General features: G+C 47.1%; 1 protein-coding gene across 2 annotated transcripts in view; it reads left to right on the top strand.

Moving 5' to 3' along the window:
• The window catches only part of RASAL1 (RAS protein activator like 1), a 64,549-nt gene that overhangs the window by 28,860 nt on the left and 10,976 nt on the right, over positions 1–24,713 (top strand). Inside the window, exons 6-19 of one of the 2 annotated variants that reach the window (XM_081175265.1) lie at positions 3,345–3,426; positions 4,580–4,717; positions 6,178–6,266; positions 8,066–8,183; positions 9,714–9,867; positions 10,302–10,366; positions 11,863–11,975; positions 15,490–15,682; positions 16,841–16,978; positions 18,152–18,296; positions 19,911–20,086; positions 22,486–22,623; positions 23,249–23,384; positions 24,577–24,697. In XM_081175265.1, coding sequence (XP_081031391.1) covers positions 3,345–3,426; positions 4,580–4,717; positions 6,178–6,266; positions 8,066–8,183; positions 9,714–9,867; positions 10,302–10,366; positions 11,863–11,975; positions 15,490–15,682; positions 16,841–16,978; positions 18,152–18,296; positions 19,911–20,086; positions 22,486–22,623; positions 23,249–23,384; positions 24,577–24,697 — 1,806 coding nt within the window. The remainder of the gene's footprint in view (positions 1–3,344; positions 3,427–4,579; positions 4,718–6,177; positions 6,267–8,065; positions 8,184–9,713; positions 9,868–10,301; positions 10,367–11,862; positions 11,976–15,489; positions 15,683–16,840; positions 16,979–18,151; positions 18,297–19,910; positions 20,087–22,485; positions 22,624–23,248; positions 23,385–24,576; positions 24,698–24,713) is intronic. The other variant, XM_081175266.1, reaches the window with a different exon arrangement.

The following is a 24,713-nucleotide window of genomic DNA, read 5'->3' as shown; positions in this document are numbered from 1 at the left end:
TGTGTGTGTGTGTGTGTGTATCCCACCTTTTCCTCTAAGGAGCTCAGGGTTGAATACATGGTTCCCCCCCAATCCTGCTTCTCATTTAATCCCCACAACAACCCTATGAGGTAGGTTAGGCTGAGAGGCAACCTCATGTGATGGATTTGAACCCTGGTCTCCCAGATCTTGGTCCAGCACTCTAACTGCTACTGTTGTTGTTGTTTAGTCATTTAGTCGTGTCCGACTCTTTGTGACCCCATGGACCAGAGCACGCCAGGCACTCCTGTCTTCCACTGCCTCCTGCAGTTTGGTCAAACTCATGTTCGTAGCTTCGAGAACACTGTCCAACCATCTCGTCCTTTGTCGTCCCCTTCTCCTTGTGCCCTCCATCTTTCCCAACATCAGGGTCTTTTCCAGGCAGTCTTCTCTTCTCATGAGGTGGCCAAAGTATTGGAGCCTCAGCTTCAGGATCTGTCCTTCCAGTGAGCACTCAGGGCTGATTTCCTTCAGAATGGAGAGGTTTGATCTTCTTGCAGTCCATGGGACTCTCAAGAGTCTCCTCCAGCACCATAATTCAAAAGCATCAATTCTTTGGCAATCAGCCTTCTTTATGGTCCAGCTCTCACTTCCATACATCACTACTGTATGGAAGTGAGAGCTGGACCATAAAGAAGGCTAACCACTACACCGCATACTATGTAACTCAGTGCAAGAGATACCATTCTGGATGAGACCACTACCTTTCTCTCAATGCTCCGCTTTGCAGGTGCAGTGCTGCTGAAGGGTTCAGTGCGTGGGAACTGAGAGGGTTAGGGAAAAGGAACGGGTGGTCAGAGACCATGAAAAAGCATCCTTTTCTCCTGGATGCTCAACTGGGAACCTAGGCAACCGGTTAGCCAATAGGAAATGGGTGGATCATAGGGGTGAGTGGGAAAAAGAATGGAATGAGTGGCTGCAGTCAAGGCATAAGGGGTTGGCAGTGGTGTGGGTGTAATAGCATAAGTCCTGTTGCCTAAAGACATCTCTGCTTCATTTTGAACTGACACGGTCCTCAGAATGCGGGTACAGGGAATCCTTATTTGCAAAGTGAATCTTGCCTGAGTTCTAGGTGTTTTTGGCACAGGTTGGCATTGGTCAGTGGTGAAGGGGAATGGCACTCTGTACATGCTCAGGGGGACCTCTGTTAGGCTGGAAACAGATTTTTTAAATTGTTGACGGAGGCACACTTTCTTGTTCTCTACTCCTCTTTAGTCAGTTGCTGTTAAGCCCTTTTGAGTATGACAACAGGGGAGCAGAATAAAATTATTACTATTACTAGGAAGAGCTTGCGGACAAGTTTACCTGTGAGGTCACCTTACCCCATAAATGTCCACTCGTCTGCTTCAGTATATGGAACAATATACCTATTACAAGTGCCACATAATACTTATTCCACATTTGTAAGGAATCAATCTTATAGCATGGCAGGGCCTGAACTTTGGAACTCACTGCCACTTGACATCAAACAGGCCCCTTTACTGTACTCTCTTCTACACTTGCTAAAAACTCCTTTTTTTCAGGTAAAAGTATCCAGATACGTATGTAGAATGTTGACAGGTATTTTAATCTGGTTTTTAGCTTATCGGTGACTTTAATTGTTTTTTGAATGCTTTAAATAGTTTTTAACTATTTTGCCTGATCATTTCCTTGTTTTATACCTTATTTATTTATACCTGCTTTGAGGGTTTGGTTTGGTTTTTAATAACCAAGCAGTATATAAATTTTATGAAATAAAATTAGTAGTGTTAGTAGTACAGTCGTATCTCGGAAGTCAAACGGAATCAGTTCCGCAAGTCTGTTCGACTTCCAAAAAATTCGGAAACCAATCCGCATCAGACATTTGGCTTCCAAAGAACATTTGCAAACCGGAACACTCACTTCCGGGTTTGCGGCGTTCAGAAGCCAAAACGTTCCAACTTGCAAGGTGTTTGGGATCCAGGGTACAACTGTAGTGCTGTTTACATTTTTATCCCAACCTTCCCTACAAATTCAAGCTAGCAGACATGATTTCTCTCTCCCTTGATTCTCATGACACAATCTCCCAGGACATTCTATACAAGATCTCAAAGTAGCTGTTTTACTACAAAGGAATTTCAGAAATAGACTGGAAAGAGAAGCTGCTGAATTGCAACTCATTACCAAACTTAAAACCATGGAGAGACCTGGTTTGAACAAAGACATTGGATTCTTATCTCATTATACATGACTAAGCCATTTCTCACCTTCTCACCCCTTGCCTTTTCCTGTAAGACCTATTACAGTTGTTAAGAGTCGTCAACAGGCTCATCTCAGCTATCTGCCAATCTCCCATTCCCACCACCCTTCTGAGTAATACCCCTCCCCACCTTCTCACTATATAGAAGGGTCTGGCAACTTCTGTTTCAGTGTATCTGAAGAAGTGTGCATGCACACGAAAGCTCATACCAAGAACTAACTTAGTTGGTCTTTAAGGTGCTACTGGAATGAATTTTTTTTTTATTTTGATTCTCATGGCAATCCTACAAGGTAGGGTAGACTGAGATACAGGGATTGGCCCAAGATTGCTCAGGAAGCTTTGTGTCAAAGAACTCCCCTGTGCAAATTCAACAGGCTCCCTGCACTACATGGGCAGGGGTGTCAATTTGAATAAAATATGGTGGCGGCCCAGGTAAGCCCCACCCCGCATAATCCTTCACATGATGCAGTGCACACACACCATTTGAATGGGAATGTCCATCAGCTGGGGGAGGCAGGGCGGATCCTTAAAATATTCTATTGTGGGGGCCACAGCACCCGTGGTCCCTAGGAGTTGGCTCCTATGTTTGGTGGTAGTGATAGCAATAGCCGTGTTATGCTGTCAGAGAGTTTATGGCAGCTTGAAAAAGAGTTTTCAACTTGTGGTGTATATAATGCTGAATAAATACAAGCAACAGGACCTGCAGGCACTCAGAATTTTGTGGCAATTTTTGCGTTCTCAGACAACCACTGGGGTGGTTTTGCACCCTTACCTTGCCAAGATCTTCTGCACTTCTGCAGATCTTAAGGTTTTCCCCAAACTTGTTGATACCTTACTCTGGTTTCTCAGTAGCCCTGTTTCGGCTACGTAGCCATCATCACTCAGCACCTGAGTTCGAGTTCGCTGTTAGAAGACAGCCACACACCTAAGGCTGAAATGAACCCTCCGCCTCCAGAAAAGGCCTTCCTTTGTCAACCTTGGCAGCGAGCCCCCTTTAAGAAGTTTTGTTGATGAAGCTGCATATCATTTTTGTTAAATTAAAAATAAAGAAATAAAACCCTGTTGGAATATACTTCCTGATATCCATCTGCCATCTTCCTCCACATAGAGACCTTGCTCCGCGGGACACGTCTGGAACCTCAGACCCCTTTGCCCGCATCCTGTGGAATGGGCAGGTCCTTGAAACAGCTGTAAGTATAGCCCCCGATGCGTTTCAAGTGTCAGAACCATATGGTAGGATTTGAATCCAAGACCTGGGAAATAAGAACTGGAGTCAAAGCCCAGAAAGGCTATTGTGTCCCAGGGAAAGTCTGAGTCTGAACAGGAAGTGAGGACTGGGGAATCTTACCCATTTTCAGTTTCTCTCTTTCTCAATTTTCCTGTCTTAGTTCCTCATGTTTTTGCATTAGCTTGTGTGTAGGTTTTTTTTCTTTTCCCAACCCTCATGAAAATTCACCAGCATATTAGTATGAATTTCTCCTAATGTACACATTTTTTGGTGCAATTTTGCCCAACGCACACACAATTTCCCATAATATAAATGTATTTTTATTTTACTTTCATGGAGATGGATGCAGCTAGATCCACTATTTTCTGTGCACGCATCTCGGCAAATGATTTGCAGTGCTCCAAAAATCTTTCAGGGTGTCTTCAACTGCGTTTTCCATCATGTTCCACTGTACATAACATAACTTGCACACCGTTCTCTTGAAACTGAAGCTCCTTGTGTTTCAAGTGTCCCTAAATGCTTAGCTTTGGAGCAGGCAGAACAACTCCTCCTTGGTCTTCTTCCGGCGCACCTTATCCAGAACAACCCTAGGAGCCAATCCTCAGTGACTGACTGTCTTCCTTGCATTCTGATTGGCTCCCATCAGCACAAAAGGTGAGAAGAAGGCTTCTTCTAGTGGCTAAAACAACGTCCCCTTTTGTGCTGATTGGGTACCTCTAAGATGCTGGAAACAGGCTCCCTGCTGGAATCCTGGTGCAGAAATACTAACAGGTCTTTGACATGCACACCCTCTAGGAACAGGGTTCCCCCATCTCTATTCTCCTCTTAACAACAACCCTGTGTAGTGGATTAGCCTGAAAGGCAGCAGCTGACCCAGGATCACCCAATGAGCTTTATTGGTTGAGAGGGGGATTTGAACTCGGGTCTCCAAGATCCTAGTCTGGCAATCTAACTGCTACACCACAAGCTGACTCACTTCACGTGGCTGCGCACAAACAGGCGTGTGTCTCACCATGGGCAAGGTGGCAGGGGTGATCGTGGTGGTGTTTTAACACAGTTTGCTCTTAAACGGGGCATTTGTCTGCTTGCGTTTACGCATTCTTCTGCCTCTGCAGATCATCAAGAAAACTCGCTTCCCGCGCTGGGATGAGATGCTCGAGTTTGTCCTGGAGGAGGGGACCGCTGGGGAAACCCCGCTGATCATAGAAGTGTGGGATTGGGACATGGTGGGCAAGAATGACTTCCTGGGACGGGTGAGTGGTGGGCACAGGAGGCTGGCCTTTCCTGAGTCCCTCTTATGCAAGCTCTGAGGTATGGGAATGTTGTGGATAGTAGGAGAGGATATATTGATTAAATACTATCCTTCCTCAGGCACGCTGGTGAGCTAGTAGCACAGCACATTCCCTTGCACATTGCTGGAAGCTAGTTGATGGATTCGTAAGAATCATTTGAGTTGAGCAATCTGGCTTGTCCAGATTGGATTGTTCCTGGTAAATTTCCCCTTTATTTCCCTCCTAAAAACAACAATGACACAACACTCTTCTTTTAAAATTAATGGTAAAGTTTACTTACATTCAGTTCACAGTATGGTCCTGAAGGCAGCCTTTAATTTGTACAGTGGTACCTCTGGTTACAAACTTAATTCGTTCTGGAGGTCCGTTCTTAACCTGAAACTGTTCTTAACCTGAGGTACCACTTTAGCTAATGGGGTCTCTCACTGCCGCCACACTGCCGCTGCACAATTTCTGTTCTCATCCTGAGGTAAAGTTCTTAACCTGAGGTACTACTTCCAGGTTAGCGGCGTCTGTAACCCGAAGTGTTTGTAACCTGAGGTACCACTATCGTTACAGGTACATGTGTAGAGAAAAGAAGTATGATCTAGACTACAGACTTTCTGCCTTGTGGCTTCCATTGTCTGTAAGGATGCGCCATGTGCTAAGAGCCAGCCAAAGAGTCCAAAAGGAAAAATGGAACAAGGCGAAAAGAAGAAGATGGCTGCGTGGCTAGCCTTTTTTTTAGGGCCTGCCAGGGTCACGCCCATCTACCTGGTCACACGCAGGGGGAGCATGCTCCAGACCAGGTGTGACAGGAAGTCCTCCTAGCTGGAGCAACATTCCCCTGTGTGTCCACTCTGGGCAAACAGGAAATGTTGTATTTGACTGCTTCAGTGACGTTACATCTCACATAAGGGGTTGCTGCCGCTGCTTTGACAGGGGTGGAAGAATTGTAGAGTTGGAAGGGACCCTGAGGATCATCTCGTCCAGCCCCCTGCAATGCAAGAATATGCAGCTGTCCCTTACAGGGATCAAACCTGCAACCTTGGCATTATCAGCACCATGCTCTGTCCAACTGAGCTATCCAGGATCAAACTATAACTTGAGGAACTGAATAGGGGAACGGGGAAGATGTTAGGTCTGAGGTACGCATTCCTTTCTGTGCAACCTCCTGGGGGCCACCTGCAAGCGGTGGGCAGGGCCAGAGGCAAAGGTGGGCGAGGCAAGACATGTGAATTTTATCTCTGCACAGGAGGGTAGTTTCATACACACCTTGCTGCCCTCCATCCCTGCAAGCCAGTTGTATAATCAGAGGCACAATCCAGCCTTTAGCCCTACCTGAATTAACCCTTGAGTCGCAAACAGAATGATCCCTGCTGTTGCACTTTCAGCACTCCTCTACCTCCGTACTGACCTGTCGCTTTCTCTGATCCACGCAGGTTGAATTCTCGTTGGATGCCTTGCAGAAGGCCCCTGTCAAAGGCTGGTACCGCCTGTTGCCATTCACCAGCACAGAGGGAGATGCAGGGTAAATGAGGGACCTCTTCTGGCCTTTTTGGGGCATAGCATTGTCGTGGAATTCTATTCAGTATTGATCCAGAGTAGATTCCAGATGTATAGTTAGCAGAGTGAAAACTTAAATCGTCCCCGGCCACGCACCCCAAGTGACTTGATGGGCCACCTGGCAACCTGACATGGCCGGGGTCTCCCCCACCCCGACGCTGAGGGGAGTGGCTAGGAGGCCGGACCACAATCCAGCCCCACCCGGAAGTGGACCCAATATTCCCCAAAAATAGACCAGAGGCAGTTGTATTTCATCTAGCAGAGCTTTATTGCTACTGAAGGCAAATGAGCATAATGATCACAAATCCAATACATTCAGGATTGGCACAGTCTATGAGAAATCCAGTTGCAGCAGACTTAACTTAAACTTACAATAACTTATGCTAAGTCTAAACCTTAACACTAAGCAGAACACCACACCAGAAGGAAAGAGAGATAGAGAGATACTTTTATAGTCCGCATGACCTTGACAGAAAGAGATAACAGGACCAGTTTAAGGCAGCTGTACTCAGCTTCTCTGAAGGAATAACCCAAACATCATGAACCTTCTGCTTGCTTCTTTCACACAGAGCAGCTTCCAGAAGCCTCTTGAATTAAGTAGAATAGGAAAGACCTCTACACATCAGATCAATACTTTCTGTGCTAAGAAATGCGAACTGACAAGTATGCGGCCAGGTGCCCAGGGGGTCAGGTTTGGAGTCTACTGACAGGTTGTCAGGCTGAGGGGCCAGAGGTGAACAGTAGGATCTTGGGTGGCAGAGGTTGAGCTGGGGTACTGAGGGCCCAGGGGGAGCATCGTAGTCCAAGGTGGACGGGAGCTCACCTGGTCGGCCACTGTGAGAACAGGATGGTGAAATTGATGGACCCACCTTAGAGCTGTGGTTGTAATTGAGGTTGTAATTTGTTTTAAGCTGCTTTTAATATTGTGTTTTTAAAATTAAATTTATTTTCAACTGCTTTCAATGTTGCATTTTTTAATCTAAATTTATTTTCAACTGCCTTCAATGCTGTGTTTTAAAATTTAAATGCATATATTTTGTTTATAAAGTTATTTAAATACCGCTATATCATTAAAAAATTTTTTTTAATGTCAAAGTCGTTTACTCTGTATGTCTGTATATTATATAATATAATATATTATATTATATTATATCTCTGTATATTAAAAACGTATACAAATTTGAAACCACAGGCAATCAGCTAACTGTTATGGAAAGATGGCTTCCTAATTGCCTGCGTAGGCCTGGCGGCACAGGGGAAAAGAATTCTGCAGGCGTAAAAAAGTTTGGCACAGAAGGAACCTGCTAGATCTCTATTGGCAGGATATTCCACACGGCTGGGTCGGTGCCACTAAAAGCTCAGCTTCTTGTTGCTGCCAAATGAGCCTTGTCAATAATAACTCACCCACAGATGAATTAGACTTCCCCTAAGGTACCCTGAACCTAAGTTGCTCAGGGCTCTGTAAATTGTTCAGGGCAGATTTTCTTTGCAGATGAGCAGCCAGAGTAGATAATTTAACAAGCGTGGGTTGGGGGAGCTGAAAATAATGTCAATATATTTCAATAATGCCAATAGGCCCCTTTGTTTTCAGATAGTACATGGGTAGACGAGTTTAAAAAGCAAGGGACACAAATTTTCACAGCCCTCTAGTGGCTATGGCGACTCATTTACCAGAAGTCATCTATTTTGTGTGAACTCCGGAAGTGTATAATTGATTCTGATCAAACTAAGCCTCCTGGTGTAGATTGTGCTCTCTGCTTGCAGGGGGAAGCTGGGGGCGCTGAGACTGCGGGTGCGACTTGCTGAGGATCGGATCCTGCCCTCCCGGTACTACCAGCCACTCATAGACCTGCTGGTGGAGTCCGTCATGTGCCCATCAGAGGTGGGCACTTAGTGGTTTACCCTCCTTTTTTGTGCATGAGAGAGACACGGGGTTAAAAAGAGGCAGGCGCAGTCAAGGCGGGTGTTTTGTGGAAAAAATGGGTGCAAAAATGGGGGGGTTGGGTTGTTCCACTGGAGGAATTTTTTTTTTGGGGGGGGGGGAAATGTCACCTGATGTCTCCACCATCTGGAGGTGCATGCCTGGGGATCCTGGCATCTTGACTGTTTTCACACGCAAGCAACACACCCTGTAGAATTCTACCCGTGATATTTTATCTGCGCAATCAGAATGAATTTCAGGAACCGAAAAGTCTTGTTGAAAAACATGACTTTTGAGCTGTGTGACTCCTCAGACAGCAACTCGTCATTCATACCCTCCAACATTTCTCCGCTGAAAATAGGGACATCCTATTCAACAACAACAACAACAACAACAACAACAACAACAACAATAATACTGCTCCATCTGACTGGGTTGCCCCAGCTACTCTGAGCAGCTTCCAACGTATATACAAACATAATAAAACATCAAACATTAAAAACGTCCCTAAACAGGGCTGCCTTCAGATGTCTTCTAAAAGTCAGTGGTACTTCGGGTTCAGAACTTAATTCATTCTAGAGGTCTGTTCTTAACCTGAAACTGTTCTTAACCTGAGGTACCACTTTAGCTAATGGGGCCTCCCGCTGCCGCCGCCACACAATTTCTGTTCTTATCCTGAAGTAAAGTTCTTAACCCGAGGTGCTATTTCTGGGTTAGCGGAGTCTGTAACCTGAAGTGTCTGTAACCTGAAGCGTCTGTAACCCGAGGTACCACTTTAGTTGTTTTTTTCCTTGACATCTTGGAGGGCGTTCCACTACTGAGAAGACCCTCTGCCTGGTTCCCTGTAACCTCACTTCTTGCAGGAAGGGAACCGCCAGAAGGCCCTCAGCGCTGGACCTCAGTGTCTGGGCTGAACAATGGGGATGGAGACGCTCCTTCAGGTATACTGGGCCATTTAGGGCTTTAAAGGTCAGCACCAACACTTTGAATTGTGCTCGGAAATGTACTGGGAGCCAATGTAGGTATTTCAAGACAGGTGTTATATGGTCTCAGCAGCCACTCCTCGACTGTATCCCTGGTTTAAAAAGCTGTTTGGGCCTAACTTATATACAGTGGTACCTCGGGTTACATACGCTTCAGGTTACACACTCTGCTAACCTAGAAATAGTGCTTCAGGTTAAGAACTTTGCTTCAGAATGAGAACAGAAATCACACGGTGGTGGCGCAGCAGCAGCAGGAGGCCCCATTAGCTAAAGTGGTGCTTCAGGTTAAGAACAGTTTCAGGTTAAGTACAGACCTCCGGAACGAATTAAGTACTTAACCCGAGGTACCACTGTATCTGAGTTTCTAACGCTGCAGGCATGTGGCCCTTGGAAGGTTGCAAATAAGCAAATGTGGCCCTCGGGCTGAGAAAGGTTCACCACACCTGTTTTAAATACATACATACACATATATATGTATGCCATTTGCAGATGTTCTGCTTCACTACAGGAGGAGGACGTCACACCCTTAGCCCTGCTGGAAGAGGTCTGCTCGTTGGAGAGTCGCCAGGATGTAGCCACCAAATTAGTCAAGATCTTCCTTGGCCAAGGCTTGGTGCTGCCTTTCCTGGACTATGTGAACCTCCGTGAGGTTTTGAGAACCAGTAAGTAGTTCCTTCATATGACACCTTGTGTGTCTGTGTGCCGTTTGAGGTTGGATGCCCATTATTGTGGCAGCAGGACCAGTTAGGCGCCTAGGGCTGGGTGTGAGCCCTGCAATTCCATAGCACGAAAGAGAGAACCTGGGTTTCTGAAAACCTTGGTTTTCATTCTTCCATACGAGCAAGTTTCTGGCCCCTAAGGTTGCAGAGAGTGAAGCTTGGAAGCAGCAGTTCTGGGGGAGCATCTTCGCCGAACCTAAAGACTTCGGTTTGGGACCCAGACACGGAGCAGACTGCTTCTGCAGAGTTGGTCAGTGGGCAGGAGAGCAGATGGTGTGAGAAAAATCCAACGCATTAATGTAGGGGAGCCAGCGTCATTCGCAGGTAGATTTTCTCACTCGTGGTGCTAAATGCAAACCCCCTCTGTGTTCTTTCAGCTGATCCAAACACCCTCTTCCGTTCCAACTCCTTGGCTTCTAAATCCATGGAGCAGTTCATGAAGGTGAGTAAATAGCAGAGGAAGAACCGGCAGGTGGCTATTGCTGAGTTCCATCTCCCCCCCTCTCCCTTTCTCTCCCTTTCTCTCTCTCTCTTTCTCTCTCTACACTCTGTGTGTGAGTTTCTGTGAAACAGAAGGGGCTGTCCCTGAGCTGCTAGGGTGGTGGTAAATAAACAAATCTGCAACATGTGCCACATTTTCATGGGGTTTGGTTTCGGGTGCGAATGATGCCATTTTGGGGGGGGGGAGAGAGGGAGGGTGGCAAAACACCTGCCATGAAATGAGATGAACCACCCTTTGCAGAGGAAAGAAAAAAATATTTTCACAGCAAACAGGACAAAAACCCCTTTTCTCTCTCTCTCTTTTTTTTGCAAGCACTTGGTGAAAGGAAAAAGGAGAAGTGTTGGCGGTGTGTTGCGTTGCACAAATCAGCTTGTATTCACACACACACACACACACACACACACATCGAGCCTTTCCCCCAGTCGGGGATTCAAGGCATCTTTCCTATTAAAAAAAGAGAACAAGCAAATCTCTCTCTCTCATTACAATGTAATTATAATAACAGAATACCATATTTTTCTGTGTTTAAGATGTCCCCATGAATAAGACGACCCCTATTTTTTTAACCCAGAATGAAGAAAACAATATTTTAGGGTTGCCTAAACCCTAAAACGGGACGCAGATGGCGCTGTGGGTTAAACCACTGAGGCTAGGACTTGCCGATCAGAAGGTCGGTGGTTCGAATCCCCGCAACCGGGTGAGGCTCCCGTTGCTCGGTCCCTGCTCCTGCCAACCTAGCAGTTCGAAAGCACATCAAAGTGCAAGTAAATAAATAGGTACCGCTCCGGCAGGAAGGTAAACGGCGTTTCCGTGCGGCTGCTCTGGTTCGCCAGAAGCAGCTTAGTCTTGCTGACCACATGACCCGGAAGCTGTATACTGGCTCCCTTGGTCAATAAAGCGAGATGAGCGCCGCAACCCCAGAGTCAGTCACGACTAGACTTAATGGTCAGGGGTCCCTTTACCTTTACTTAAACCCTAAAACAGAAGTGAAAATCTGGACGATCAGTGGTGGCGGTTGTTGAGCTTTCTTGGGGCTATTGCCGCAACCCCTTATCGGCTTATACACAGAAAAATTCGGTAATCATAGACTTGTAGAGTTCCCATGGCAAGTGAAGGGGAACCTCTGACTATTCCTCCAACTATGCCCTGGGAGCTGCAGTTCCTATGACAAAAGATGTGGGACGTCTGACTATTAATAACACAAGAAATCTCTGGATTCTTTGGGGTAAACAATGTGTATCCAGTATATCCATGTATATCGAGTATATCCATGTATATCCAGTAAGTCTTCAGTAAGGATATATATACCCTTTGAACATTTCAGCACCGATGAGATGTTTTTAGTCATTTTTTTACTTTCCACCCGGATGTGTGTTTTGGAAAACGTATTCCCCCCCTTCTTTTCCACCTAATCCTAACTCTCTGTGATGCGTCAGGTGGTGGGGATGCCTTACCTACACGAGGTGCTGAAGGCCATCATCAACCGAATCTTCGAGGAGAAGAAGTACGTGGAGTTGGATCCCTGCAAGATTGAGCCGAGCCGGACCAGGTAAGAGGAAGAACACTCAAGAGGGATCTGAGGTGTGTTTTGCAAAGGACAGAAAAGGAAAAGCGGTTGGGAGGGAGGAGGAAAGGAACTCAGGTAGTAGATCTCAGCTCCAGGATTCCTTGAGAGGGACAGCTGGAATGGAAGGAGTTCGAGGAGAGGAGGAGTGGGAAGAAGAGCACATCACTGTGACATTCAGAGCAAGACTGTAGGAGAGACGAGGCCGCCTGCTGAGAAATGGGGGGGGGGGGTAGGGTGCCAAACGCGACGAGAAAAATGATTAAAAAACAGTGGTGCATTGGGACAGGTGTCATTCGCAGGTAGCGGTTTTTCCCCCTCATCCAACAGTGCTAATTAAAACAGAAGCAAGAGAGCCTGCCTGGCAGATGATTTATGACTCCAAAAATAATGTTGCGAGTTGGAGGGTGGGGCTGTTAGGGCTGCGTGCCTGAGATCCTCCTAATTCCTGCATGCAGCAAGGGTTCAATGGTTGAATTAGCTGTAATTGTCCCTTAAGTGTGGGCCGTTAAGGTAACAAAGGAAGTGGCTCTGTGCTAGAAATCAAATCGATGCCCCCCTCCCAGCTGTTAGTTAGAAGCATAGCTGTCAACCATCCCTTATTTGGCGGGAAACTCCCTTATCCCAGCGCCGTGTCCTGCTGCTGTCCCTTACTGATGATGTCCCTTAAATTTCCTGGGTTTCATGCTCGCCCAGCTATGGTTAGAAGGTCAAATGCCAGAAATGAGTTATGGGTGAGAGAGAGCTAGAAGCTAGAGGCAGGCTGAGCAGCTGAGAGACAAAGCCAAGCCTGTTTTCTGCTGGAATGCAAGGCTGTGGCTACAGGAGAAGCAAGGTCGCCTTGGGGTGCTCACGCTGTGAGCCCTTCCATCATAGGCTCAGGTTGTATATAGAATCTTAGTGTTGGAAGGGACCCAAGGGTCATCTAGTCCAACCCCCTGCAAAGCAAGGATTTCAGGTAAAACATCCATAACAGATGACCATCCAACCTCTGCTGAAAAACCTCCAAGGAAGAAGAGTCCATAATCTCCCAAGGGAGACTGTTCCACTGACAAACAGCTCTTATTGTCATAAAGTTTTTCCATATGTTTAGTTGGAATCTTCCTTTTTTGGAACTTGAAGCCATTGGTTTGAGTCCTACCGCCCAGAGCAGGAGAAAACAAGCTTGTTCCCTCTTCCATGTGACAACCCTTGAGATATTTGAAGATGGCTATCATATCTCCTTTCAGTCGCCTCTTTTCTAGGCTAAACATACCCAGCTCCTTCAACCGCTCATTGTCAGGCTTGGTTTCCAGCCCTTGATCATTTTGGTTGCCCTCCTCTGCACACGTTACAGCTTGTCAACATCCTTCTTAAATTGTGGTGCCCCGAATTGGACACAGTATTCCAGGTGTGGTCTGACTAAGGCAAAACAGAGTGGGACTATGGCTTCCCTTGATCTGGACACTATACTTCTGTTGATGCAGCCTAGAATAGTGTTAGCTATTTTGCGACTGCATCACATTGTTGATATCCCACAAAACCCACAATCTCTACCGTCCATCATTCCGAGCAAACCAAACCCTGGGTAAGCGTCGGGAACCCGTGGAATCTCGCCCGCCTCAGAGATCGGGGTGGCATGCAACAATAATTTGTCAGAATGTTGTCCACCGAAATAACAAACAACTTAGCAAGGTCTAATTTGTTATGTATTCAGAGGTCTGAGCTTGAGTCTGGACTAAGCATTCTGAGCTCCTGTGTTCTGATTCAATACATGATATCCAATCACAGAACATTTTAGGATTTGGGCCTCTGCCATTGGCCCTTAAACTCTGAGTTATGATCCGCAGCTTGGAAGTTTAGACAGCCAATCACGTTGGGAGTGGGAGTGGCCCAGGCCTTCAGAAATGTATACTGTATAAGCAGTTGCTTTGCCCCTGTTGTCCAGTTCTGTTAGTTCAATAAAGGTTCAATATCTGTGTCTTGTATCGTGAGCAGCTGTCTGCACTTCACTCTTCTTATGTTCTTCTCTCTGAATTTAGCTGCATTAAACATTGCAGACCTTTCTAAACTGGATGACGCATACATATTTAATCTTAGCCGTATCACTGAGGGGAGATACCACCGCTAACATCTCTAAATATTGATACATGGGTGTTTCATACAGTTTAAGGCTTTTTGAGAAAAGTACTAAGCTAACCCCAAGCTATCCGAAAGACTATTCCCTCATACGGACCTACCCAGGCTCTGAGATCTTTGGGGAAGGCCCTTCTCTCAGTCCTGTCACCCTCACAAGCACACTTGGTGGGGATGCAGGACAGGGCCTTCTCAGTGGCTGCTCCCAGACTTTGGAACTCCCTCCCTAGAGAACTCAGACTGGCTCCCTCCTTGCTGTCCTTCTGCCAACAGGTGAAGACTGTTTTATTCCAACAGACTTTTATGAAATCACTGGCTTGCATGTGTGTGTGTGTGTGTGTATCTATATCTATATCTATATCTATATCTATATCTATATCTATATCTATATCTATATCTATATCTATATCTATATCTATATATATGAACTAGCTTTTAAATGGTGGTGTGCAGCATTTTAATCAATCTGCTTTTAACTTGTTTTAATTCTATAGTTTAATTACTTTCCCCCCAATTATCTTTTGTACATGTTTTAGCCTTCTGTATTTTATCTGTGTTGTCTTCATTTGGGTAAGCTGCCTTGAGTCTCCTTCTGGGGAAAAGGTGGGATGTAGATAAGAACAACAACAGATAATCATGTGATAAGGCCACTGTGGTGTGGCAAGTGTTAACAGCTGACATATTTGTACACTATGCTTGTGTTATGTGACGGACGACAGCCTCAGCCGTGCCTGCAGAAGAGCGTCATACAGACGGAGGGTATTTCTGCTGAAATGGCTAATAGGACATTAGCACTGAGGATGTGGGGCTGGCTCACGGAAAGGATTCCGGCTGCTCTAGAGATAGAAGCCTTCCTGGGAGAGATGCTCTTTGTGCAGGTTGCTAGGCAACACCATCTCCGGGATGCTGCCAGAGTGTGACATTGGCAGGGATGCTCAATGTGGATTTGCTGAGGGTCTGACTGCTGAAAAGCAGGGAAGTTTGGGTGGAACCCAGCTTGCTGAGAGGGGTTTGAAGTGGGTTAAAACAAGCAGAGTAAGGGACCATATACAGTGCATTACAATAACTCAGCCTTGAGGTTAACAATGCATGAACTTACAGTGGCCATAGCTGGTGGACCAGATGGAGCTGGTATTTTCTTACTCTGCAAACATCTCTGTGGGCAATTGCAGCAGGTAGTCTAATCTCTAGCCAAATTCACAAGCCACACACACACCAAAGAGCTGCTCCAGTGAGTAACTGAGCTCAGTTTCAATATCTTCTCTGTGTCAGGAGCTTATAACAATTGGCAGGGAAGCAGCACTGTGTAGTGGTTGAGTTATGTGTTGGTGGGTCAAGGGTCTCTTGTGCATGTTGCCCACCCCGCATTTTCCATTTCTCTCAGGCGGATCTCTTTCAAAAGCTCCCTGTCCGAGGCCCAGATCCAAGAAAGCAGCCTGGAGGTGCTGACAGGATACCTGGGTGACATTGTGGAATCCATCGTAAGCTCTACGGAAAAGTGTCCCCCCATCATGCGAGTGGCTTTCAAACAGCTGCACAAGCGAGTGGATGACCACTTCCCAGAGGCAGAGAATCAGGTGTGACATTTTCTGTCCCATAACCACTCCCTCCGCCAAACAGCAAGTCTTGGGGAGGTCATTCATCATCCATGTTTCCAAGGGATTTGGCGTTCTGCGATCCAAGCTGCTTCGGCTGGGGTTGGTTAAGCAACAGTTAGGGAGGTCAACAGTAGGTGGCGCTGGACCCAATGATAGGCAGACACAGCTCAGGGCCCCTTCAGAAAAGTGATTACCCCTCCCTTTGTGCTTTCTGTAAGCACATCATTGGCCACATTCACACCACACATTTAAAGCACAGTCGTACCTTGGTTTTTGAACAGCCTAGTTCTCAAACATTTGGGCTCCTGAACGATCAAAACCGGGAAGTGACTGTTCCGGTTCATGAACATTCTTTTGAAAGCCAAACATCCGACGGGGCTTCCACGGCTTCCTGCAGCCAGCCAGAAGCTGTGATTTGGAAGTCGAATGCTTTGGAAGTCGAACGGACTTCCAGAATGGATTCCGTTGGACTTCCAAGATAAAAATGTACTATGATACCATTTTAAACAGTTATGGCTTCCCCCAAAGAATTCTGGGAGCTGTAGTTTGTTAAGGGTGCTGAGATTTGTTAAGAGACCCCATTCACAGAGCTACAATTCTCAGAGTAAAGGTAAAGGGATCATTAGGTCCAGTCGTGACTGACTCTGGGGTTGTGGTGCTCATCTCGCTTTATTGGCCGAGGGAGGTGGCGTACAGCTTCCAGGTCATGTGGCCAGCATGACTAAGCCACTTCTGGCGAACCAGAGCAGTGCACGGAAACGCCGTTTACCTTCCCACCGGAGCGGTACTTATTTATCTACTTGCACTTTGACGCGCTTTCGAACTGCTAGGTTGGCAGGAGCAGGGACTGAGCAACGGGAGCTTACCCCGTCGCGGGGATTCAAACCGCCGACCTTCTGATCGGCAAGTCCTAGGCTCTGTGGTTTAACCCACAGCGCCACCTGCGTCCCAATTCTCAGAGTAGTTCAACAATAAATCCTTCTTTGCAGGGAACCCTTGGATGCAGCCCAAAGTTTAGTTTGGGTGTGTGGTGTGCTTTAGCAATGGCTGTTCGGCAATGGAAAACTTTTTTTATAATTGTGATCAGTCCTAACTTCTGGATGTGAACCACACTTGGCGTCTTTCCTTTCCTTTCAGGATGCCAAATACATTGCCATCAGTGGGTTCCTCTTCCTTCGCTTCTTTGCCCCGGCCATCCTGACCCCCAAGTTGTTCAACCTCCGAGACCAGCATGCAGACACCCAGACCAGCCGGACCCTCCTGCTCTTGGCCAAGGTAACAGTCAGCATCCTGCTCTCACTGGGGCCAACCAGATGTCCCAATGGGAAGCCTGCAAGCAGGATCCGAGCACGAGGGCCTTCTCCCATCCTGGGGGTTCCAGTAGCTGGTGCTCAGAAGCATTGCTGCCTCTGACCATCATGGTTGTTAGCCATCACCAAACCCTCCAAGTGTCCCTATTTTCCAGGGACAGTCCTGGATTTACAGAAGCCGTCCCGGTTTCTGATTCGATCCTGAAATGTCCCACTTTTCCTTAGGATGTCCCTTTTTTCATCAGAGAAATGTTGGAGGGTATGGAATAGGACCTCTCTATTTTCATTGGAGAAATGTTGGAGGGGACGTCTATTTTCATCGGATGGAGGGTATGGAATAGGACACCTCTTATTTTCTTTGGAGAAATGTTGGAGGGGATGTCTCTATTTCCATCAAAGAAATGTTGGAGGGTATGGAATACAACGTCTCTATTTTCATTGGAGAACTGTTGGGCAGAACTTTCTATTTTCATTGGTTAAGTGTTGGAGGGTATGCCTCATGTGGGAACAAGTTCCTCTCTTTAACTATGTACAGTGGTACCTCGGGTTACAGATGCTTCAGGTTACATACGCTTCTGGTTACAGACTCCGCTAGCCCAGAAATAGTACCTCGGGTTAAGAACTTTGCTTCAGGATGAGAACAGAAATTGCGTAGCGGCGGCGCGGCGGCAGCAGGAGGCCCCATTAGCTAAAGTGGTGTCTCAGGTTAAGAACAGTTTCAGGTTTAAGAACGGACCTCCAGAACGAATTAAGTTCTTAACCCGAGGTACCACTGTACTGCGTGAAGAAAAGACTTTCTTTTCTCTCTTCTGAATCTTCCAACATTCAGCTCCATTTGATGCCCACAAGTTAGGAGAGAGGAGGGAAAACCACCACTTGTATCTCCACGCCGTGCATAATTTTATAAACCTCTATCATGCCACTTCATACTTGATTTTTCTCTAAACTAAAAATTCCTAAAAGCTGTGCCCTTTCTTCGCATGGGAGTCACTTCATCCCTTTGATCATTTCGGTTCCTGTGAGGGCACCGCAGGCCAAGCTTTAGAGACTCTTCCCACTAGACTTTTATGAACTGGTCCTTCCCTTCCCCTGGAGTCACCTCTTTGCCTATTTCTCTCTCCCCCCCCCCCCCCGGAAGGCAGTGCAGAGCATTGGCAACCTGGGGCTTCAACTGGGTCACGGCAAGGAGCAGTGGATGGAACCTTTGCACCCCTTCATCCTGTCTAGCATTGGGCAAGTCAAGGAGTTCCTGGATTGGCTCATCAACGTGGACTGCGAGAACGGTGAGCTCTATTTTTTTTTTTTAATAAGATGTTTATTGAGATTTTCAAAAAATTACAAAATAATAAGAAAAAAGAAAAATGCAAAATAAAAATAGTTAAAAACAATTCAGTCTTTCCGTCACATATTTTTCATTTGCTTATTTCCCGGACCTCCTCACGCCTCCCTTTTCTGTATTCCAGTTCAAATTGTTAATTCAGCAAATCCCTCCCCTCTTCAATCATCTTAAGCTTCAATTTTAAAATATTATAACATTAAATTTTTACCTATTAATAACCATTTTCTCATATTCTCTTATAGCATTACAGCTAAAGACCACTTAGTTTCTATCCAACATCATTCTAACATTCATTAATTTTGCAGTATTTCTGTAAATAATCTTTAAACTTTTTCCAATCTTCTTCCACCGACGCGAGAACGGTGAGCTCTAATGGGCCACGTGTCCAGGAAGCTGGGACTGAGGGTACGGGTGGGAATTTGATTCTGCTTGCAAATAATAATAATAATAATAATATAGATAGATAGATAGATAGATAGATAGATAGATAGATTATTATTTATACCCCACCCATCTGGCTGGGTTTCCCCAGCCACTCTGGGCAGCTCCCAGCAAAATTAAAAGCACAATGAACCATCAAACATTAAAAACTTCCCTAAACAGGATTGCCTTCAGATGTCTTCTAAAAATCAGATAGTTGTTTATTTCCTTGACATCTGATGGGAGGGCGTTCCACAGGGCGGGCGCCACTACCGAGAAGGCCCTCTGCCTGGTTCCCTCTAACCTCATGGTGAGGGAACCGCCAGAAGGCCCTCAGAGCTGGACCTCAGTGTCCAGGCTGAACAATGGGGGGTGGGGTGGAGATGCTCCTTCAGGTACACAGGGCCGAGGCCGTTTAGGGCTTTAAAGGTCAGCACCCTTTGAATTGTGCTCAGAAACGTACTAAATGCAAACTTACCTAGTTCACACTTTGCAAAACAATACATGCACCTGAATAAAATATATACCAATATACACACTGTTGCAGTGACCACAAGACCAAGGCCCAATCCACACCGTACGTGGAAAGCACTGTGGTACCACTTTAAACACTTGTGGTTTTCCCCAGAGAATTCTGGGAGCTGTATTTTGTTGATGGTGCCAAGAGTTGTTAGGATGCCCCTATTCCCCTCCCAGAGCTACAATTCCCAGAGTTCCTTGGGAACAGAGATTGATTGTTCAACCACTCTGGGAATTGTAGCTCTGTGAGGAGAGGAGGGGTCTTCTCAAAACCCTCAGCAAGCACCCTTAATAAACTATCACTCCCGGGCTACTTTGGGGACCCCTATTCCCTTCTTAGTGGTAAAGTTGGAACAGAAAATGATGTCTTCTTCAATCTCTAGACCGGGAGCTCAGGAGTTACAGCCAGGGGACTCCTCTCCAGCACTTGCCACCTGAGGCCACTGCCTCATTGTGCCTAATGTTAGGGCTGGCCCTGTACAATTTGCATGCATGTATACAGGAGCCTTGGGGTGGTTTTTAGCCCTGGCCAAAGCAATAACGGGGGTGGGGGGTGTTCACAGGGTTCCAAGGCTTTTAGCATATGGGAAATCAGTGTGCCTCCCTTTCTTTTCTCCAGGAGCAAGTGAGAAGAAGCCCTGGACGCTCTTCCACCCCTCGGCCACCATCAAGGAGGGCTACCTCAACAAGCGCAAGGCTGAGGGCCTCCACTTGGTCTCGCGGTTCACCTTCAAAAAACGCTACTTCTGGCTGAGCAACGAGAGCCTTTCGTATTCCAAATCTCCCGAGTGGCAGGTGGGCACCTTTCCCCAGAGGGGGGCAGAGGGCGGAGGACGCAAGGGGAACACAAAAACTCAGGGTTGCGGGCCGTTCAAAGGTGTGTCTTATCCACAACAAAGCAAACAGTCAAAGGGCAGTGAAGTGCAGATTCACGAGGCAAGACGCAGTGATAACAGCAAGAACCTTTATTGAACTACATAACTGGACAACAGGGGCAAAGCAACTGCTTATACAGTGGTGCCCCGCAAGACGAATGCCTCGCAAGACGGAAAACCCGCTAGATGAAAGGGTTTTCCGTTTTGGAGGTGCTTCGCAAAACGAATTTCCTATGGGCTTGTTTCGCAAGACGAAAATGTCTTGCGAGTTCCTGCGGGGTTTTTTCCTCCCCCCCTTTCCCCAAGCCGCTAAGCCGCTTATCAGCTGATCCTAAGCCGCTAAGCCGCTTAACAGCTGATCCGCTAAGCCGCTTATCAGCTGATCCACTAAGCCGCTTAACAGCTGATCTGCTAAGCCGCTTATCAGCTGATCCGCTAAGCCGCTTATCAGCTGATCCGCTAAGTCCGCTAAGCCGCTAATAGCGCTAAGCCGCTAAGCCGCTAATGGGCTTGCTTCGCAAGACGAAAAAACCGCAAGACGAAGAGACTCGCGGAACGGATTCTTTTCGTCTTGCGAGGCACCACTGTATACATTTCTGAAAGCCTGGGCCACTCCCTCTCCCAACATGATTGGCTGTCTAAACTTCCAAGCTGCGAATCATGACTCAGAGTTTAAGGGCCAATGGCAGAGGCCCAAATCCTGAAATGTTCTGTGATTGGATATCATGTGTCGAATCAGAACACAGGGGCTCAGAATCCTTAGTCCTGGCTCAGGCAAACACAGACCACAGACTACGTAATAGACAGCTTTTGCCCGATGAGGCATTGCTTCTCAGGACCTCTCAGGAGCTGTGCCTGAGCCAGGAGTGACGAACATTTTCCAGCCAGGGGCTGCATTGCCTTCCAGGCAACATCCCAAGGGCCACATCCCAAAGTGTGGGGGACCAAAGGTAAAAGTAGGTGGAGCAATGAGGTCATGTTTGCTTTTGTGCAGTGGTCTAGTTCGTCTACACAGACACTGTTCTCTGCCCAGGCAAGCGAGAGGCATGAACAGAGTTCAAGGACACATCTTGCCCAGGCAAAAGCACTCGAAGGGGGTGTAAATAAGGGCCAGTGAGGGGTGTGGCTTGTGGATGTCAGGGGTGTTGCCTGAGAGAAAGGCCTAGAGAGCTGAAATTGGGCTTCAGACCTGAAGAGCCCCATCACTACCTGGAACACATTCCTTAAAATCTGCAATGCAGACCCTCCAAGTGTCCCTATTTTCCAGGAACAGTCCCAGTTTTGCAGAAGCTGTCTCGGTTTCTGATTTGATCCCGGAATGTCCCACTTTTCCTTAGGATGTCTCTATTTTCATTGGAGAAATGTTGGAAGGTACAATGAGTTGTGAGCTGGTCTCGAGCCTCTTTTAACTGCCATGGGAGTTAAACTCACAGTCCGTTGAGAGGACCTCAGCTGTTCTGAAAGGCCTGGTTCCTTCAAAGGACTTCCAGGAGCAATTTCAGGTAGCAGAAAGTGCTCCTGGCTCCCAGCCAAAGATCATAGATAGCATTGTAAGGAAAGAGCCGTTTTAAAATCCTGTATTTGGAGCGAAATGTGGTCAGTATTAAGAGTTGGCTCAATCATAACACTAGACACGGTAAGTTTTGTCAAGAGTTTGCAAGTCCACTTCAAACTCTGCTTTGCACCTAAGCGTTTTTGGCAAGGTTGGTTAAATTTTGCATTTTTGTTAAGACGACCTGGTAGAGGCTGGGAAAATGATGCATTGGGTGGAGAAAGTGGAGAAAGAGAAAAGATTTTCTCCCTCTCTCATAACAACTGGAAATTGCAGACATTCAGTGTCCCAGGAGATCCAGGACAGGGCAAAGAAAGGACTTCTTCAGCCACAGTTGAAGTGTGGAACTCACTGCCACAGGAGGAAGGGATGGCCACCAACCCTAGCTGGCTTTAAAAGAGGATGCGACAAATTCGTGGAGGAGAAGGCTATCAGTGGCCATGATGGTTATGCTCTGGCCCAGTGGTCAGAGGAAATAATGCTTCCAAATAACAGCTACTGGAAACCACAGGAGGGAAGAGGGCTCTTGTGTTCGAATCCTGCTTGCTGGTTTCCCACAGGCTGGCCATTGTGAGGGCAGGATGCTGAATCAGATGGGCCATTAGCCTGATCCTGCAGGCTCTTCTTCAGTTCTCAGTTCACCATGTTGGCTGGGGTGGTGCCCGTAAATTGACCAAATGCTTCCTGAGGAAGGGCTGGAGAATCGAGAGCTGTGTTTCCCCCTTGATGAACAGGGCGGTGTGTTGGGTTTCTTCTCCCATGGCCAGGTTCGGACATCCATCCCCGTCCAGCAGATCTGCGCCGTGGAGCGTGTGGATGAGAATGCCTTCCAGCAGTCACACATGATGCAGATTACAACGCGGGAAAATGGAGGGCAGCTGTCCACCATGTACATCCACTGCAAGGTAGGGTATGGATGCGACCATCGTTAATCTGGCTTTGAGAATGTGATGGCTGCTCTTTTTCTTTAGGAATTCCCTTTGCATCGCTCCTCTTGGCCTGCTATGAACTTATGATTCTTGCAATAGGGCATTGTTGCTATAGATGTACATCCAGTGCAAGGTAGGATGTGGATGCGACCATCGTTAATCTGGCTTTGAGAATGTGATTGCTGCTCCTTTTCTTTAGCAATTCCCTTTTCATTGCTCATCTTTTTTTTCTAAAATCATTTTTATTAATTTTTGCATATGTTTTCCAAACAAAACTTCACATCACATCACATCATCCTCATTTTGGCTATTATAGCCTGAGACTTCCATCAATCCTGTCTAGTGATTTTCAAATTTGCTAACCCAGAAATAGTACCTCGGGTTAAGAACTTTGCTTCAGGATGAGAACAGAAATCGTGCAGCGGCAGCGGGAGGCCCCACTAGCTAAAGTGGTGCTTCAGGTTAAGAACAGTTTCAGATTAAGAACAGACCTCTGGAATGAATTACGTACTTAACCCGAGGTATCACTGTACCAGCGGCAAATAAATGAGTGAGGGGAAATGGCGCCACCTACTGACTGGCGCTCTCTTTTCTCCGGCAGAACGTCAACGAGCTCAACCAGTGGCTCTCAGCTATCCGGAAAGTGATGGTCTCCAATGAGTGCCTGCTGCCCTTTTGCCACCCGGGTGCCTTCCGCGGCAGCCGCTGGACCTGCTGTTTACAGACCAACCGTGCAGGTAACTTAACTTGCGCCCATGCTCACATATGCTGGCCTGGGGGCACCAAAGGCACCTTAGCGAGGATAATGCAGAGCTACCCTCTTTATGCAATTAGAAGAGTTTGGATTTGATATCCTGCTTTATCACTACCCTAAGGAGTCTCAAAGCAGCTAACAATCTCCTTTCCCTTCCTCCCCCACAACAAACACTCTGTGAGGTGAGTGGGGCTGAGAGAATTCAGAGAAGTATGACTAGTCCAAGGTCACCCAACAGCTGCATGTGGAGGAGCGGGGAAGCAAACCCGGTTCACCAGATTACGAGTCCGCCACTCTTAACCACTTCACCACCCTGACTCTCAGGGTGTTGTGGTTTTTAAAATCTGAATTTCAGCCAAGCTTTGTTTGCTGTGCAATTGGGATGGAGCCTCCCTCCATAGGAATTGTCCCCTCTCCCTCACCACCTCCCACCCCACTTCTCAAGGTTGTCGCCTGACCTACTTTCTTTGAAGGCGTGGACAGTTAGGGCAAAGGCCCCGCCCCACCAACCTAGGCTGCCATCGGACAGCTCCCACTTGCCTGCCCCTCTTCTGTACAACCAGCCCAGGGAGGGGTGCTGACTGTCAGCTGATAATAATAATAATAATAATTTATTATTTATACCCCACCCATCTGGCTGAGTTTCCCCAGCCACTCTGGGCGGCTCCCAATCAAGTGTTAAAAACAATACAGCATTAAATATTAAAAACTTCCCTAAATAGGGCTGCCTTCAGATGTCTTTTAAAGATAAGATAGCTGCTTATTTCCTTCACATCTGAAGGGAGGGCGTTTCACAGGGCGGGCACCACCACCGAGAAGGCCCTCTGTCTGGTTCTCAGTGTTGCCCCTTGTAATACTCAGCAGGAGGAGGTTGGAGATAAAACTAGAATCAGTTGGCTTCTCCAACCTCTCACTTGCTCTGGAGCCCCCTACTGTTGGGCTCCCTGGCGTCTGCCCAATGAGCACCATCCACTTCCAGGCCTGGGGTCAGGTATTCTGCACCCTTGAGCAGAGGCCAGGTCCCCAGTATTTTGGCAGAATCCGCCTTATTTTAAAGGATTAACCCCCCCCCCCGACAAGATCCTTTTGGGACAAGTGCGTCGGCCAAATCCAGATCAGGCCCTGCACTGTGCAGCCACTCATGGCTTCCCTCATGGGTTGTGGTTTGGTTACAGTTCGGGGCTGCAGCCGCACGCACTCGGCCGTGACCCTCGGCGACTGGAGCGACCCACTGGACCCAGACACAGAGGCGCAGATGGTGTACCGGCAGCTTCTCTTGGGCAGAGACAAGCTCAGGTGTGTGTAAGGCAAT

This window comes from Podarcis bocagei, assembly GCF_964188305.1.
Source record: "Podarcis bocagei genome assembly, chromosome: 16".
In the NCBI taxonomy this organism is placed as follows: domain Eukaryota; kingdom Metazoa; phylum Chordata; class Lepidosauria; order Squamata; family Lacertidae; genus Podarcis; species Podarcis bocagei.
The sequence above is the reverse complement of the archived record's forward strand: the minus strand, read 5'-3'. Positions and strand labels throughout refer to the sequence as shown.